Source organism: Cynocephalus volans, chromosome X (genome assembly GCF_027409185.1).
Source record: "Cynocephalus volans isolate mCynVol1 chromosome X, mCynVol1.pri, whole genome shotgun sequence".
Taxonomy (NCBI): domain Eukaryota; kingdom Metazoa; phylum Chordata; class Mammalia; order Dermoptera; family Cynocephalidae; genus Cynocephalus; species Cynocephalus volans.
The window spans coordinates 118,483,809-118,502,348 of NC_084478.1; the positions used below are offsets into that span (position 1 = coordinate 118,483,809).

Below are 18,540 nucleotides of genomic sequence, written 5' to 3' on the forward strand. Positions count from 1 at the left end.
GGGCCCCAGCACGGCACCAGGGCAATGGCAGCATCCTGCCTAGTTGAGGCTGGGTTTGGCTTCCCCCAGTTCCATGCTTCATTCTAAGATGTTGTTGCAGAGCAGTTGAGGGGGAGAAGGAGAAGGGAAGAGGGAAGGGAAAGAGGGGAAAAGAGGGGGAAGAAGGGGGAGTGTGGTCAAGGCCCATAGTACTCCCTCAGTCCAGCAGGGTAGGCCTGGGGGCTTCCAGCAGCAGCTGGGTCATTGCTGGGCTATATGCAGATGTCAGGGGGTGTGACTGAAGCTCTCAGCCCCTCATTGCCCCAGCTTGGAAGCCTCGGGCACTTCCTGCAGCAACTTAGTGGTTGTTGCTGGGCTGGTTACAGATGCTGGGGGGGGGGGCATGGCTGAGATTGCTGGGCTGGTTGCGGATGTTGGGTGTCATGGCTGAGGGCCTCGGCCCCCTACTTCCCTGGCTTGGGAGCCCAGGAGGCTTCTGGTCCTTCTTGGTTTTATAGGTGTTCTTTGGTGGTGTTAGACCTTTACTAGTTAATATCAAACTTTGTCTCTCGTCTGTGGGTGTTTTGTTTTTTTCTTTCAGTTCTGTGTTGGATTATTTGCTGTTCCCACCACTAAAACTCTGCACTGGAACTAATTTGTTGTCCTTTGCTTACTTCTAAAATGGAGGAACTTCCTGTGGGGACCAGCACTTGAACCCTATGGTTGAGCTAAATTGCTGCTTTGCTGCTGATTTCCTGGGGAAGGCTTTTTGTGCAGCTCAGTTTTCAATGGTTGACCTTGTAAGCACTTCTGGGTCTTATGAGGTCTTGTACACTTGGGTTGCATGGAAACTCTGGTCTGGGCCCAAGTCTTTTCAGCAAGCTGCACCCCTGAGCAATTCTATATTCCTCACCAGTCTCCACTGAGTGGTACCGCACTGATTGGAAAGCAGATCAGCTCTCCATACTGTGCCCCAGTGCTTCCCCAGTGGGCCTGTCTCCCCCACTGCCTACATTCCAAACACTTCTCATGTGATGGGCCATGTGCCAATTACCTTGCGATGACTCACTGGCCTCTGTGTGGTTCCCTTTTCCTGTTGTCTGTCGATCCTTGCTCCTATGTGGGTCCATGGGAACCCTGCCAGTGGTCTTGCTGGCCTGGGGTCCACCGAAGCCCTCTTCTCCTCTGCCCCGTCCAAGCAACTTCATATGAAGGGCACAGCATCAGCTTCTGCCAGCTCACTAGCTCCAGCCTTGAAGTGGCCAGGGCTCAAAATAGTAGGAGCAATCCTTTCTTTCTCTCATTCTGGTTTCTCTTGTCTTCGTGAACTCCATAGGTCTCTATTCCTCTTTCCCTGAGCTCTAGCAGCCCGAGCTTGGCTGTTGTTGCTTTTTACTAGTTGTAAATTGGTTGATTTGTGGGATAGAGTGATGCTGGGGACCGTCTATTCTGCCATCTTGATCAGAAGACTATTATTGTTAGAAGACTATTACTGTTATTGTTGATCCTTAGAAGGATCTCTGAAATTGAATAGAAACAGAAACAAATGGAGGTATTTGTGGTGGTTAATAACTGGGAGGGGGCATATGGGAGACTTCTGGGTTGATAGTAATGTTCTATAACTTGTATCTGGCTGGTGATTACATGGGTGTGTTAACATTGTAAAAATTCTTTGTGCTGTACACGTATGATTTGGGCATGTTGTATATATAATATCATATAATTTAGAAGTTGTAAAAAATACAAAAATGACACTTAGTATAGGAGGTTCACAAGTAATATAAATGTATTTAAAACACTTAATACAGTGCCTGGCACATAATAATAACACCTAGCACTTTAAGTCAGGTCTGTGCTTTAAGCACCTTGTAAGCGTGGTCTCATGGAATGTTCTGAAAAGCCTTATGAAGGAGGCACGATTATTATCCCCACTTTATGTATGAGGAAAATGAAGCAAAGAGAAAATAACTACCCACAGTCATACTATTGGAAAAGTGGCAGAAGCACCATTCAAACCCAGGCTGTCTGACTGCAGATTCTACACTCTTAACCACTGTGCTGAACTGCCATCCAGTAAACAGTACTATTATGATATTTATTTATTTATAGCTTAGAACCCTAAAAGAAAAGCACCCCTTTTAAAAAATTTTAACTTCATAATATACCTTGTAGTTGAATTTTGTGACCCTTTACCCGTTCCTCTTTCCCCGCTTCCTCTCCCCCCTCCCCACTACATCATATCTTTTCACTTGTCTTAAGTTCAGGAATTGTTGTGATTGTTGTTTCTTCTTCCCCCATCACCTGATTTTCTTAATGTTAACATCTATTATAACTATTGTACATTTATCAAAACTAAAAAATTAACACTGGTATGATACTATTAACAAAACTCTATACTTCACTCAGATTTCACCAGTTTTTATACTAATGCCCTTTTTCTGTTCCAAGATCCAAACCGGGATACCTCACTGCATTTAGTTAAATACATTTAAAATTTTTTTAATCGTGGTAAAAATACATAACATAAAATTTACCCTCCTATTTTTAAGTGCATAGTTCTGTGCCATTAAGTACATTTACATTGTTGTGCAACCATTTCCACTCTCTTCAGATCTTTTTCACCTTCCACAACTGAAACTAGTAAAATGCATTTTTACAACAACAAAGAAAACCTGTAGTCCAGAGTTGCTGGTGCCAAAGAGAAACACCACCACGCAACTCACGCAATTAACAACTAAGTTGTAACAAGACAAAGGGATTGAATTATTTGGGAACTATGGAAACAGGTACATATGAGCAGTACATGTAGGAAACATCTAGTTTGGGTTACTGGTAAACTGTTGTAATAAACAAATTTTTGGCAATAATAAGCTAAGCAACTCAGTTGAGTGAAATCCATAGTCTGAACCAGAAGCTGAAAATGGTTTTGAGGAAACAACTCTGTGAAACCAATCCAATAGTCAACAAATCACCAGGAAGAACAGTCTGTACCCCTGTACCCCTGTTTTCAGAAGAGAGCCTAAACCAGTCACTTGACTCATTGTCTGGCAGTTACCCAGCAATGTGCACAACGTCTGAGTGATAAGATACCCAGTCTGGATGTCTCTGGGGGCCCTCTCAAACCCACCAGCACACTACCTCATGTATGCTGCACCATCAAGCAACTCTCAGAAGACTGCACAGTCAAGCACCTGGTACTGGTGACAATCCTATAGCATGTAAAGAGCTCACACAGCTATTGTTGCAAGCATTTGACTACGTAAAGGAGGAGGAAGATTTTTGAGAGTAGAAACATGTTAGATGCTCTCAACCAGTGCCTTGCAAACTCTATTGTGCATATGAATCACCTAAGGATCCTATTAAAATGCAGGTTCTGATTCAGTAGGTCAAGGGTGAGAACCAAAGTTCTGCATTTCTAACAAGCTCCCAGGTGATATTGATTCTGCTGATCTGTGGACTGCACTTTGGGTAGCAAGACTGTAAACTAGTAGTTCTCAACTTGGGTACATACTGCAATCATGTAGGAGCTTTTAAAAAATATTGATCCTGGGTCCCATTCTGAGAGAGACTGATTCAGCTGAATTGTTTCCACCACCACCCCCCAGCCAAATTTATATGTCGAAGCCCTAACCCACCATGTGTTTCTATTGGAGACAGGGCCATTAAGGAGGCGTTAAATGAGGTCATGAGGGTGGAGTCCTGATCGGATAAAACTGGTGCCCTTTTAAGAAAAGAGGAAAAGACACCAGAACTCTCTGGAGCCATGTGAAGACACAGCAAGAAGATGATAGTCCTATTGAGCCAGGAAGAGAGCTCTCACCAGAATCCGACCATGCTGCTACCTTGATCTCAGACTTCCAGCCTCCAGAATTATGAGAAAATAAATTTTTGTTTAAGCCACCCAGTCTATGTTATTTCGTTATGACAGCCCAGGCTGACTAAGAACAGCATGGCCCAGGCAGGCACTGGGATTTTTAAAAGCTCCCCAGGTGATTCTAATGTGCAGCTAAGGTTGCAAACTTCTTTAAATAGTAGTTGAACTGAATGTGACTTCAAAGCTGCATCACTCATTCCCCCCCTGTGAATATGCTTAGAGAAACATCGCTGACCGTAACAAACCCATATCACCAATTAATGACAGGATAGATGCGAGTCTCTCTCCTGCTCACACAGCTTAAGTCATATTCATCAAGGACACGAATGCCTTACCCTAAACTGGGACAACTTATGTAATGTCTACTAAATGACAGCTGTCATAGTTTCTCTTTTAGATCTCTTTAAGAGAAAGGTTGCCGACAATGTTATGATTTGTATTTTCTGTTTGTGGGCTTAACCAAGGCCTATGGTCTTCTTATCTGAGTGGGCATATGGGAAATCCTGTGAAGAATGAACTCCTCAGATATGATCACTAACATTTTTTAAAAAAATTATTTATTTATTTATTTTCTAAATTTATTTATTTATTTTTTATTTATTATGAATATTCATGAGATACAAAGCTGATTGTCCCCCATCCTGCTCATGATGTGGGGGCAAGATTCATACTGGGGGCATACCCATTACCAGAAATTACTTTTGTACCCTTTGTCCCCTTCCAATTATACCCCAACCTCCCTTCCCATTCCCCTCTCCCCTCAACTCCAATTTGAAGCCCTAGGAATGTTCCCTCCCTCTGTTGGATCACGGCACTACTGTGGTCTTTCTTTCCTGCCTTCCTTCTCCCTTATCTCCCACATGTGAGTGAGCACATGCGGTATTTATCCCTCTGTGCTTTGCTTGTTTCATTCAACATAAGTTTCTCCAGGTTCATCCATGTTGTTGCAAATGGGAGTATTTCATTTATTTTTAAATGGCAGAGTAGCATTCTATAGTGTATATATACCACAGTTTCCTTATCCAATCATCCATCAATGGATATTTAGGTTGGTTCCATATCTTGGCTATTGTAAACAGAGCTGGAGTAAAGATGGGAGTGCAGGTATCTCTTTGACATGATGATTTCCATTCCTCTGGATATATACCCAGAAGAGGGATTGCTGGATCATATGGAAGATCTACGTGTAGTTGTTTGAGAAACCTCCAAATTGTTTTCTGAAGTGGTTGTACTAATTTACATTCCCACCAACAGTGCAGTAGGGTTCCCTTCTCTCCACACCCTCGCCAGCATTTGTTATTCACCGTCTTTTTGATCATAGCCAGTCTAACTGGAGTGAGGTGCTATCTCAATGTGGTTTTAATTTGAATTTCCCTGATGACTAGTGATGTTGAGCATTTTTTCATGTATCTGTTGGCCATTTGTATGTCTTCATTTGAAAAATGTCTATTCATCTCCTTTGCCCATTTTTTAATTGGGTAATTTATTTTTTTTACTGTATAATTGCTTCAGTTCTATGTATATTCTGGATATTAGTCCCTTGTCAGATGCATAGTTGGCAAACATATTCTCTCACTCTGTAGGTTGTCTTTTCACTCTATGGATTGTTCCCTTTGCTGTGCAGAAACATTTTAGTTTATGTTTTCTTTTGCTGCTTGTGCTTTCGGGCTCATGTTCATAAAGCATGTGCCATGACCTAACCGCTGAAGTGTTTCACCTATATTTTCCCTTAGTAATTTTACAGTTTTGGGTCTTATACCTAGTTCTTTAATCCATTTTGAGTTGATTTTAGTGTATGGTGAGGGATGCATATCTAGTTTCATTCTTCTGCATATGGATATCCAGTTTTCCCAGCACCACTTGTTGAAGAGGCAGTCTTTTCTCCAATGTAGATTTTTGTTGCCTTTGTCTAATATCAGATGGCTATAAGCCTGAGGCGTGATTTCTGGGTTCTCAATTCTACTCCACTGGTCTGAATGTCTATTTTTATACCAGTACCATGCTGTTTTGGTTACAACAGCTTTGTAGTATAGTTGGACGTCAGGCAGAGTTATGCCTCCGGCTTTGTTTTTTTTGCTCAGGATTGCTTTGGCTATTCGGGGTCTTTTGTTTTTCCATATGAAATGTAAGATTGTTTTTTCCATTTCTGTGAAGAATGTCATTGGTATTTTGATGGTGATTGCATTGAATCTGTAGGTCGCATTGGGTAGTACATACATTTTCACAATGTTAATTCTTCCAATCCAAGAGCATGGAATATCTTTCCACCTTTTTGTGTCTTCTTTAATTTCTTTCAGAAGTGGTTTATAATTCTCATTGTAGAGGACTTTCACCTCCTTGGTTAAATTGATCCCCAGGTATTTTATGTTTTTTGTGACAATTGTAAATGGGCTTACTTCTTTAAATTTCTCCTTCTGTTAATTCGTTATTTGAGTATATAAATGCTACTGGTTTCTGGGCATTTATTTTGTATCCTGCAACATTACTGAAGTTATTAACCAGTTCTAGGAGTTTTTTGATAGAGTCTTTAGGTTTTTCTATGTATATAGTATCACATCTTCAGCAAGTTGGGAAAGTTTGACTTCATGTTCTCCAGTCTGGATTCCCTTTATTTCTTTCTCTTGCCTGATTGCTGTAGCTGGTACCTCCAGTACTATGTTGAATTAAAGTGGTGAGAGTGGACATTCCTGTCTTGTTCCTGTCATTAAGGGGAAGGCCTTCAATATTTCCCCATTCAGAGTAATATTGGCAGTGGGCTTGTCATAAATGGCTTTTACTGTGTTGAGATATTTTCCTTCTATACCTAATTTGCTGAGTCTTTATCATGAAGGAATGTTGAATTTTGTCAGATGCTTTTTCAGCATCTATAGAGATAATCATATGGTCTCTGTCCTTGAGCTTGTTGATGTGATGTATCACATTTATTGACTTTTGTATGTTGAACCATCCTTGCATGCCTGGATGAATCCCACTTGATCATAGTGTATAATTTTTTAAATATGTTGCTGTATTCTAATTGCTAATGTTTTGTTAAGGATTTTAGCATCTAGGATCATCAAGAATATGGGTCTGTAATTTTCTTTTTTTGTTGTGTCTTTATCTGGTTTTGGTATCAGAGTTATGTTGGCCTCATAGAATGAGTTTGGTAGAGTAGCATCTGTTTCAATTGTTTGGAACAGTTTCATGAGAATTGGTATTAACTCCTCTTTAAAAGTTTGATAGAATTCAGCTGTAAAGCCATCCGGTCCTGGACTTTTTTTGTTGGAAGATTGCTAAGTACCACTTCAATCTCCTTGCTTATTATTGGTCTGTTCAGGTTTTCTATCTCTTCTTGGTTCAGTCTTGGTAATTTGTATGTGTCTAGAAACTTATCCATATCTTCCAGATTTTCAAATTTGTTGTCATACAGTTCTTTATAATAGTCTCTAATGATTCTTTGTATTTCTGTGGTGTCAGTTGTAATGTCTCCCTTTTCATTTCTGATTTTTGTTATGTGGGTCTTCTTTTTTTTGTTAATCAAGCTAATGTTGTGTCTATTTTGTTTATCTTCTCGAAAAACCAACTTTTAGTTTTGTTGATCTTTTCTATTGTTTTTTGGGTCTCTATTTCATTTAGTTCTGCTCTGATCTTAATTATTTCTTTACATCTACTAACTTTAGGTTTTGATTAGTATTGTTTTTCAAGTTCTTTGAGGCATAGTGTTAGGTTGTTTATTTGGAGTCTTCCCTTCTTTTGATATATGCATTTACTGCAATAAATTTGCCTCTTAGTACTGCTTTTGCAGTATCTCACAAGTTTTGGTATGATGTATCTTTATTTTCATTAGTTTCTAGAAATTTTTTGATTTCCTGTTTAATTTCTTCTTGGACCCATAGGTCATTCAGGAGCCTAATATTTATTTTCCATGTATTTGTATAGCTTCCAGCGATTTGCTTATTGTTTATCTCCAGTTTTAGTCCATTGTGGTCTGAAAAGATCATTGGAATTATTTCAATTTTTAAAAATATGCTGAGACTAGATTTGTGACCTAATATGTGGTCTATCCTGGAGAATGTACTCTGAGCTGATGAGAAGAAAGTGTTTTCTTGAGCTGTTGGGTGAAATTTTCTGTATGTATCTGCCAAGTCCAGTTGGTCTAGGATGTAGATTAGATCCTGTGTCTCTTTGTTGACTTGTTTCCTGGAAGTCCTGTCCCATACCAAGAGAGGGGTGTTCAGATTACCCACTATTAATGTATTAGGTCCTATCTCCTTCTTTAGATCTAAGAGTGTTTGCTTGGTATATCTAGGTGCTCTTGTATTGGGTGCATACATGTTTATGATTGTTATGTCTTCTAGCTGGAGAGTTCCTTTTATCATTATATAATGGCCTTCTGTGTCTTTTTTAATGTTTTTTCGTTTAAAGTCTATTTTGTCCCATATAAGAATAGCTACTCCTGCTCGTTTTTGTTTTCCATTTGCATGGTATATCTTTTTCCATCCCTTCACTTTTAGTCTGAGTGTCTTTACAGGTGAGGTGGGTCTCTTGAAGACAGCATATACTTGGGTCTATCTTTTTAATCCAATCAGTTAGTCTGTGTTTTTTGAATGGGGAGTTTAGTCCATTCACATTTATAGTAGTTATTGAGAAGTGTTGTTTAATTCCTGTTATTTAATTGCTACTTGTTTAGGTGGTGTAAATATCTTTTCATCACTATTTCCCCTTTATTTCTCTTCTTCAATGTGAATTGGGAATTCGAGGTGGAATGATTCATCTTCTTTCACTTTCTTGCCAGCATTTTTGTTTTAACTGTGGGTTTTGCTCTTTCGTGTGTATTCATGATGGTCACCATCATTTGGATTCCAGATGAATGAATCCATTGAGAATTTCTTGCAGGGCTGGTCCTGTGGTGGTGCACTCCCACAACTTTTGTTTGTCTAGGAAATATACTATTTTTCCCTTGTTTCTGAAGCAGAGACTTGCTGGGTAAAGAATTCTTGGCTGGGCCATTTTTTTCTTTTAGTATTTTGAATATATCATTCCACTTTCTTCTGGCATGTAGGGTTTTGGTTCAGAAGTCTGCTGTTAGTTTGATGGGGATTCCCTTATAAGTGACCTGATGCTTTTCTCTTGGTGCTTGTAGAATTCTCTGTCTTTGAGCTTTGTGAATTTAACTATAATATGTCTTGGGGAGGATCTTTTGGGATTGAACCTGTTTGGGGACCTTTGAGTCTCCTGGATCTGAAGGTCTGTATCTCGCCCTACCCCTGGGAAGTTTTCTGTTACTATTTCCTTGAGTAGGTTTTTGATACCTTTTCCCTTCTCCTGCCCTTCAGGAATACCCACAATTTGGATGTTAGAGTGCTTGAGATTATCTGCTATCTCTCTTAGGTTTTCCTCATTATTTTAAATTCTTTTTTTTTTTTGTCTCCCTGAGTTATTTCAAAAAGACCAACTTCAAGCTCCGAAATTCTTTCTTCTGCTTGCTCTACCCTGCTGCTCAAGCTCTCAATCATGATTTTTATTTCATTGAGTGAACCTTTCATTTCTAGAAGTTCTGCTGCACTCTTTTTAAAGGTATTAATCTCTTTGTAGATTTCCTCCTTCATATTCTGGATGTTTTTTCTTGTTTCATTGTGTTCTTTAATTGAATCTTCCTTTATTTCTTCGAGTTTTCTTAAGATCATTGCTTGAAATTCTTTTCTGGACATTTCAAGGATTCCCTGTTCCATGGAGTCTGACTTTGGGGCATTACTGTATCCTTTTGGTGGTGTCATTTCTTCTTGATTGCTTGTACTTCTAGTGTTTTTTCACTGATGCTTGGTCATTTGGTAGGGGGTTTGCTTCTTCTATTACACTGAGGTTGGCTGTGGAGTGGCCTTGGTTGCTACTGTGGGGGGTGAACTCTCTTTGCTTGACAGTAGGTGTAGTGGTGGTTATGTTAACAACTTGGCTCCTGTTCGAGATTCTGTTGTCATAGAATGAGCCCCTAGCATGAGGAGTTCTGCTGGGACAAACTCAGTGGGTTGGTTCTGTAGGCTGGTGCTCCCTGCTGGGTCTGAGGCGGGATGAGGGGCCACGTGGAGCCACGTGGTTTTGCTGGCTAGCTGGCACTGGTGGGCTCACCTGGGCAGTGCCAGTTCAGGGTGCCGGGGAAGGGCGTGGAGCTTCCCCACTGCCTGGGTCCAAGGCAGTGGGTGAGCGGGCCACATGGAGCCATGCAGTTTCACTGACTGGCTGGCGCCAGTGAGCTCACCTGCATGGTGCCAGTTCAGGGCACTGGTGTGGGGCCTGGAGCTCCCCCCCACCTGGGTCCAAGGTGGCGGGTGAGGGGGCCATGTGGAGCCGTGTGCGTCTGCTGGCTGGCTGGTGCCAGTGGGCTCGCCTGCGCAGTGTCGGTTCAGGGTCACATTTTTTGTTTTCTTCACAGGAGAATGATAGGAGAGCTATCAAATAGTCTTCTCTGACTACACTGAGCAAGGCTGCACTGCTGTAACATGTTATTTAGTGTTCACTTTTGAGCAACATTTTCAGAGTTGGGGTGCTCAGAATCAACACTGAGTTTAGTCAGAAGAGAACAGATTTAACGTGAAAGACTTTTGCAGCCAAATCAAAGGATTAAGAGAGACAAATCAAAGTTTTCTGTTGGTTATCTACTGTGTACTCTTGGCCACCAATCATAAAAACAGGTCACTGTGAACTCAGTTTGCTTAGGCTCTGCATCTCCTTGGGCTGACTAATAGTGCCACAATTCCCCAAGTCCCAGGCCTGGGGCACCCACAGACACAACTAAGCACCTGTCCTGCTGAAAGGCACTACTGCTGACCAACTGATCTATAAGGCGGCCCTAATCATGAAATTTTCATTGTATTGCTGTGAATGTTGAATGAGAATCTTTGATGGGAAGGTGTTTTAGAAAAGAATTCAGTACTAGGTGAACATGATAACAACATGATTATGTTGTGAGAATGTTTAAGGGTGCTGAAATGGTTGGGATGGTAAGTTTTAGGCTTGTTCAACTGTCCTAACCGTCACCTTTTTCCTCCACATACAGATAATCAAGAAATAATAACTCCTAATGGTTTCCTGGAGTTCACTCTTTTGCTAATTAGCTCCAGGAACTCATCCAAAAAAGAGCAAGCTCTAGTGGATACAGAGCTGGGCTTGACCCAGAGCAAAGAAATGTCTGTTTTCAGACACCATTCAGATGTTCCTGGCTATATTAGTAGAGAGAGAGAAAAAAAAAAAAAAAAAAAAAGAATGTATTCCTGGTAGACCCGTCATGTGCTACAAAATAAAGGGCCCTCACAAATTCTCTCCCAACCAACATCTTGGCTTGGCAGAAGCAGGGTTTTCTTCTTTAACTGGCAGAGAGAGATGTTTGCTGAAGGTAAAATCACAGAGGAAAACACTTCATCAGTATATGTGACAAGACAAAAAATTATTTTACCGACTTTCCCACCTAGCTTAAAAGAAACAGACTGTTTTGACAAAAGGGTGTGCACACACACGAACAGATCAGTCCAATAACATTCCAAATGCCTTTATCCAAGAAGCCTCCTTCACCAGTCAGCATTTTGATCCTCCCTCCCTTCAGATACTTCTAACAGAAGGCTCACTGCTGTGAGATGTTTTTGTCATTAATTAACTCAATTAAATGGTGCACTGAGCAGAGGGAACATCATATTATTGTCAGCATTTACAGGAATTTCACCAAAGGAACTCTAAATCCAGTGGGTAAGGCTGAAAAGCCACCCACCTCCCAAAAGCTGTGGCTTATTGTCCAGTATTTTCACGTTTAGCAAAGCAAAAGTTCTAGACTACTAAGCCTGCTGTGAAAGTGATCATCTACCTCGGCCACATTGAGAAGAGAGAAGGTTGCCAGTGAAATAAGCTTTTGTGGTCATCTGCATGTGAGCCACCTCACTTTTCAATATGTACGTGGAATTAGTGAGCAAGCCTTACACCCTGTCCTCAAAGTGCACACATTTTAGCAGAGGAAACAATGTGGTACTTTGGCTACTGACATCTGGATCCAGTGTAGGTCCCAGTGATCTGGAAGAGGGAATTCAAACTCCACAGCCTAGTATACTTCTCGACTGCAACTCAAATGTACTCTACATTTCTCAGCAAGCAAATGGGTGGCAGAGGGTCCAAGAATTGAGAGGTTGGTCTAACCTTTTGACAGAGGCTCAAACTAACATTTTAATAGACTGCACAGAAACAGCGAAGAGGGAAATAAACATGTCAAACCCAAGCTGCTGCTATCTCTATTCCTTTTTCTCTCTGTTTCCATGGCACCGATCACTTGGGTGCCTCTGAGCAAGTGGGGAGAATGATTGTCTTTTCTCTGCTATCTCAAAATTGTCTGAGACTGCTAACTGCTCCATCTCCATTTTCTTTATTTCTTTCATGTATGATAGAGTCAGGTAGAGCGGGGTTGGAATTTCAGTAATATCACTTACTAGTGCTTAGCAGCTGTGTGATTTGGGGCAGATAACTTAACCTCTCTGTGTCTCGGTTTGCTTATCTTCGACCTGGGGTTAACAATAGCACCTGCTTATCAAGGTTGTTGAAAGGATTAGATGAGATAATTCATTAGTATCAGTTAAAATTCTTGGCTGCAAGCAACAGAAATCAACTCTGCATATATTAAGTCAGAAAGGGGATTTATGGGAAGGATATAGAGCAGGAGAGGGCAAACTTTTTTTGCTAAAGGCCCGAGGGTAAATATTTTAGGCTTTGTGTGCCCTACAGTCTGCTGTAAATAGTCAAGTCCGCTATTGTAGTACACAAGCAGCGAGAGACAAGTAAACGAATGGGTGCGGCTGTGTTCCAATACAACATTATTTAGGAAAAAAGGTGGCAGGCTAAATTTGTAGTTTGTCAATTTGTGATACAGAGATCTCCAGAGTAGATGAAAGAGTGGAGGAGACTTTGGAGGCTAGACAGAACAATCTGGCTAGGGTACCATAACCACAGCCACTGACCACCACTGTGATTGAATTCTGACTCCTTATCTTAGCTGCAGTTGCTCCAGATTGAAAGTTCCAAGTAAACTGTCCTAATGGCCCAGCAGAGATCTTGTGCCTACATCCTAGCTACCCAGGGAGGGAGAAAGGGAGTATCTGGCCTCCTTTGGCTTCTACAGTGAGAAGTGGGCTCCACCTTACACCAAGACTCATACAGTGGGAGATTCTTTCCAACTACAAAAGGCATTTGGATGCTGAATGATTAAAAACTGACAAATGTTCACTATGCCGCAAAGAGTTCTTGGCACAGTGCCTTGCACATAGAAAGCTCTTGGTGATTACAATGATGACGATGCATATTATTATTAGAGCACTGGCCCAATGCCTGAGCCATGTGGGTGTTCAATAGGTGCTAGCCCTTTCCTGTGTACCTTTTCTCCTCTCCCTTGTGGGCTTTCCAATAACTTACTTCCCACCCCTCACTCTTGACAGGCAGCACGGCACAGGCTCAAGGGGCATAGATTCTGGAAACTGCTCAGGTTTGAATCCTTACTCTGAAGCTTGCTAGCTGTGAGACTTTGGGCAAGTTGCTTTACCCGTTCCTCCCTCTAGAAAATGGAATGATGGTAACAATAACAGTAATTTTCTCACGAAGGTTGTCGCGAGGATGAACTGAATCAACTTTGGTAAAGTGCTTAGAACAATGCCTGATACAGAAACGTTTGCTATTGTTATTCTCTCTTCCCTCATAACTGCTCTGCTCCCATTGTTTTAACTCCTCAGTCTTTGTCTCCTCTCCGATTGTTCCCCCAAGCTTCATCCGCACATTTCTCACTGCCCTCAGACCATTTCTGTTGGGATGCTGGGCGAGCTGAACCAGTTCGTAATTCCAAATAATCATTGCCCTTCCCCCTCACTACCCCAAACTTGAGGTCTCAGAGTCACCACTGAGTCCCCTCCGTTCATCTGCTATTGATCACTGAGAGCTGCCCATGCTTCCTTTGAAATGTCATTTGCATCTGTCCTCTCTTTTCCATTGTCATTACATTTGTATTTCAGGCATGAGGTTTTGAAGTAGCTTACTAACTTGTCTCCCTGCTTCTACTTTCTGCCCCCCCCCATGGGGTGTACACAATGACCAGATTCAATTCATTTTGTGCAGGATGACCAGATTCAACTGCCTAAAAGATTAAGCTACTCGAAAGCCTTCGGTGCCTTTCTCCACCCAGAGAAACTTAAACTGGGGTCCAAGAATGGGCTTCATGGAGTCTGTAGCCCACCCCTCCCGTCCCTGAAATAAACTATGAAAAAGTTAAGCATCTGTGCATGGATTTCTGGGGAGAGGACAGGATATGTAGCTTTCATCAGATTCTTAAAGAAGTCTGTAGTCCCAAAACATTGAACTCTAAAGCAGTGGCATCCAGAGTAGGTGCACAGATATTCTGGGGGGAGTACAAGATGGTTCTTTGGGGTATGAGAAGAAAATATTAGAACTGTTTTGTTTGTTATATCATCCTATATAACTTTTGTGTATGCTTTATAATATATTCACATACTAGTATAAGTATACAGTTTATAAACAGATATACATATATCGGGGGTGTGCTATTTTTCTGATAGGGGTGTATGATCAAAAAAGTTTTGAGGATAGTGTTATAAAGGATCAAATAAAAATTCTTCTGCTCTTCACTCTCTTTTCTGAAGCTATTTTTTTCTACTTTGTCTCTTTTATGTGAAATTTCCACATATATTACAGGCTCATTCCCACCTCTGGATCTTGGTTCATGTGCTTCTCTTTGCACAGACTGCCCCCTTCCTTCCTCTTTACATATTAAAATTATATCCATTCTTCAGGCCTCCAGAAAAGTCCCACCTCCCTTAAGAAGTCTATTCTGATTGATCCCTCTGCCCCACCACTATAAAACTCTCCATCTGGAACACTCATTATGTCACTTAAACAGATGATTCTTAAATGTATATGTTGCATGGTTTATTGGCTTATCTCCCACAATTAGAAAGCAAGGTCATTAAGGGAAGAATATGGAAATGTTTTCCATATCTGCTGTAGAACCTAGCACGGTGTTGGAATTAGTGCTTAATAGAGACTTGCTGAATAGAGACAAAGCAATAAACTGCTTGGGATGCCGTGGGATATAGAGCCCTGATGTTTCTACCAATTATGAGGCTATTGGTTGGCAGATGGGTGAATGCACATGAAGTAGGCATCTTCAGTAATTGCTGAAGATCTAGAAGCCAGGTGCCAAACGGTAAAAGGCCAGAGAAAGCAAAATCCTGTATAGTCACCCCAGAAAGCTTTATCCTTCTAGTTCATTTCTCCAGGGGTCCCAATTTTCTGTTAAGAATAATTTGATGAATGTATTTGGGGGATAAAGTATTAATGACTGATAATGTATTTAATACATGACCCATCCCAGATAATGGCTACACTCAGAGACCTTCATTGGTGTGATGAATGATTGTCAGTGTAGGCACTAACAGGATTGGCTGGGGAGATCTGGGCTTCGGGTTTCCTAACACCTCTCATATCACACCCCAAAAATGAATAGGGAGAAGGGAAAAATGGGGCATCAGAATTTTTTCACCACACAAAGAGGTGAAGTGCCTGTCTGAGGTCAAACAAGGCGCTAGGGCCCTGTTCTCTCCATTCCTCTCCAGTGCTATTGCCTTCCATGATATCCACCACCTCCCTTCCAGGAGCCTGCAGTTGTATAACATACAATCCATCATTAAAATGCCCTCCATTGCACAGCTCAGTGTAGGCTGCAATGACGTGAATGAAAGACATGGCGCGTGAAATACTTCGAAATCAAAATAACTCTAATTTTGAAGCTAGATTTATCACGTCAACCCCCCTTAGGCTACAGAACTGTGCAAATAAAACTCCAGGAACACAGAATACATCCCATTCCCATCTCTGTTCAGCAGGAAGTCCGGAGGATCAGAGAAAAAGCCATCTGGCCAAGCCAGGAAACCATAAATTTCCAAACAATTTCCAATTAGTTTTAGAGTATCAGCTCTCTACAGAGCACTGCTTTTTACTTCAAGTCTTCTGAGTGGTGGTAAAGGACCTCTGACAGCTGGAGGCAAAGATTAAGACCCCCAACAACTCCCTGAGAAGGGGCCTACTGAAAAAAAGGTGCTCGGTGTTTAAAATTTCCCTCTACTACAAAGTGGCAGATGTGCATTGGGCAAACATCCTGAGATGAACTCTTTACCTATCTCAATTCCTCTTGGCTAAAGTCTATGAAATAATTAATTCCAGCCCCCTTGTCATCACTTACATGATCTAGAGAAGTTCACGGGCATTGATGACAAGGCTGTCAACCTCTCCCTAAAGCACCATTCCTTTGTGTGCATAGGCTTCCCTTCCAATCTGCTCAATCTCTGGAGGACAGGAGCCTTTGTCTCAAAAATCCCTCCCTCCACAATACAATCAGGGCTTCAGTGACTCCCTGGGCCTGTAGAACCAGTCACAATGCCCCATGCTTCCTGCCCTGAGAGCCCAGAATTCATGACCGTGCAGATAAATGAATTACACACTTGGCCAGAGATTAAGCCTGGCCCTTTGTACAACAACCTCCGAGGTCTGGGGGAAGATTTGACCTGTCAGGATCTGTGTTCATTCTGCCTTGATGAGAGGCAGAGCAAAGCGGTCCTGGCTGTACACTCCCACACCCTGGGGTGTGATAATCAGCAAATTGCAGACAAGGAATTGGCTATTGCCCGGTTCTCATTGTCCAGAGCCCAGGCTGAACTGTTCAGTGGTCGGCAGGCTGTTTTTCTGACTCCAGATGGCAGACCCATCTCTTGCCAGGCAAGCCAAGAAAGAAGAGCCTCCTAACTGAGGTCCTGGCCAGAAAGAGATGACAGAGGAGTTTCAAGGGGCCAAATGTACAGAGCCAAGTCTACCTAGAATAACACATGGGGACTGAGTCAGGAGGGAAACTTGGTTCTGAACTCTGCTTCCTCAGCTTAAATACCAAAGATTTAGGTATAGCTGGGAGACCGAGAACATCTTCTGGATAAGAAAAACAGAAAAATTGCCACTTCAAGCTGATTCCCTAATATGTCAATGAGTAGCCTGCAAATGTGTCAATTAAAAACCAGACATCTTCAGACTTCCAGAGGCTTTTGTATGTCAAATGTGATCTGTCTGTTGTCTGAAGGATAATACTCTTGTCTTGGCTAACTGCTCATGCCTCGTTCATGTCTCTGCTCAAATGTCTCTTCCTCAGAGAGACCTATCCTTTTGCCCCAGTCTACAGCAGATTGCCTTGTTATAATCTGTAATCACACACATTAATTTTCTTTCATATTGTTTATCCTAATTTTTCATTATCTATATTTACTTTACTCATCTGTTCAATAAATATTTATTACATGTTTACTGGCTGTGTTCTATGCTCTGCAGATACAATAGTAAATAAAACAGACAGAACATAGCCCTCACATAGCTTACATTATAGTAGGGGAGACAGATTGACAAAAGTAATATTATATAGTAAGCAAAGGCTCAAACGTGAATTTTCATGCCAATTTTTTGCAACAAGTTTTACATTGGTCAATGTATATCCTATAATGTATGGTAATAACCAATTAAATTTCTCTCTCTTTTTTTCTAGTTCAGATAAATCTGATCTTAACCCATAATAATAAAGTGACCATCGGCAAAGAAAAAAATCATTGTTATAGCTATTTCCACTGTCTGATCAACAAAACATGCTCACATTGCACTGTTTATACCTGTATAAAATTTACCTTTCTGAACTGTAATTGTTAATCTCTCGGTCCTCTTCTATTACCAGGTAATAAGCTACTTGAGGGCAAGCACTATGTCTTACTCATCTTTGTTTCCCTTATAGGTGCTGAGACCACTCAGCGATTTGCATATAAAAGCCCAGAAACCAAGTAAGAATAGAAGATGCATCCAGCCCAGTAGAGGCCAGGTCAGGCTGGGACAGATCTAGAACTCCCAGTTTTTTCCCAAGCTAGAAAGGACACCATCTGATTCATAAGCCCTTCCTCACCCTTGGGAGTTCTATTCTAGGATTTGGGGGTTCTTGTGGGCCTCATCTTTCAGATAGCCCATTAATTTATTAAGGCATTTATCAGAGATTACAGCAAATCTTTAAGGTAATGGGGAGTCTTGGAGAATGAACTGTGCAAGTTTACAGAATTGTTTGATTCATTCATTGAGGCCTAAGGGGAAAGCCTTTATTGATGAAAATTTTTTCTAAATTGTCAGAGGCAACCTTCCTGCCTCACAAGGTATAGTCAAGTGGAGATGACAGAAAATCTTTCTTTGTTGTTTGAGGACTAGCTGGGCCTCTGAGTTATTTTCCAGTTGATTATTTTCTATTGTCTGAGGATGTAGGTATAAGAGGTGTAGGAGATGATCTAAATGACTACAGATCCCAGGATACTACCTGGAGGCTGCTTTTTTTGTTTTGTTTTTCCCTTAGCCTATATCCCTGATTTCTTCTTAGATCACTTTCCTATCCTATGATTTCTCCAAAAAGAGGAATGCCACAAACATCCCAAATAGCGAAGGTTCTGACCTATGAAGATTTTACTGAGTATGTCAACGCGATATCTGTAATCCTATGGGCACACTTATTTAAGACAAATCACTTTCACTCTACAGTCTTCTTCCCTAGGGTGGCTGAAATAGGGTTTCAACAAAAGCACTCCTAGACAATTGCAGTTGACATGAGG

The 18,540-nt window shown here is 41.3% G+C and overlaps 1 protein-coding gene across 1 annotated transcript in view; it reads right to left on the bottom strand.

The window, feature by feature from the left end:
* Positions 1-10,094, bottom strand: part of COL4A6 (collagen type IV alpha 6 chain) — an 87,785-nt gene extending 77,691 nt beyond the window's left edge. The window contains exon 1 of the mRNA XM_063084862.1: positions 10,089-10,094. Within this exon, the coding sequence (XP_062940932.1) occupies positions 10,089-10,094 (6 nt within the window). The remainder of the gene's footprint in view (positions 1-10,088) is intronic.
* Between the last annotated feature and the right edge of the window lie 8,446 nt (positions 10,095-18,540).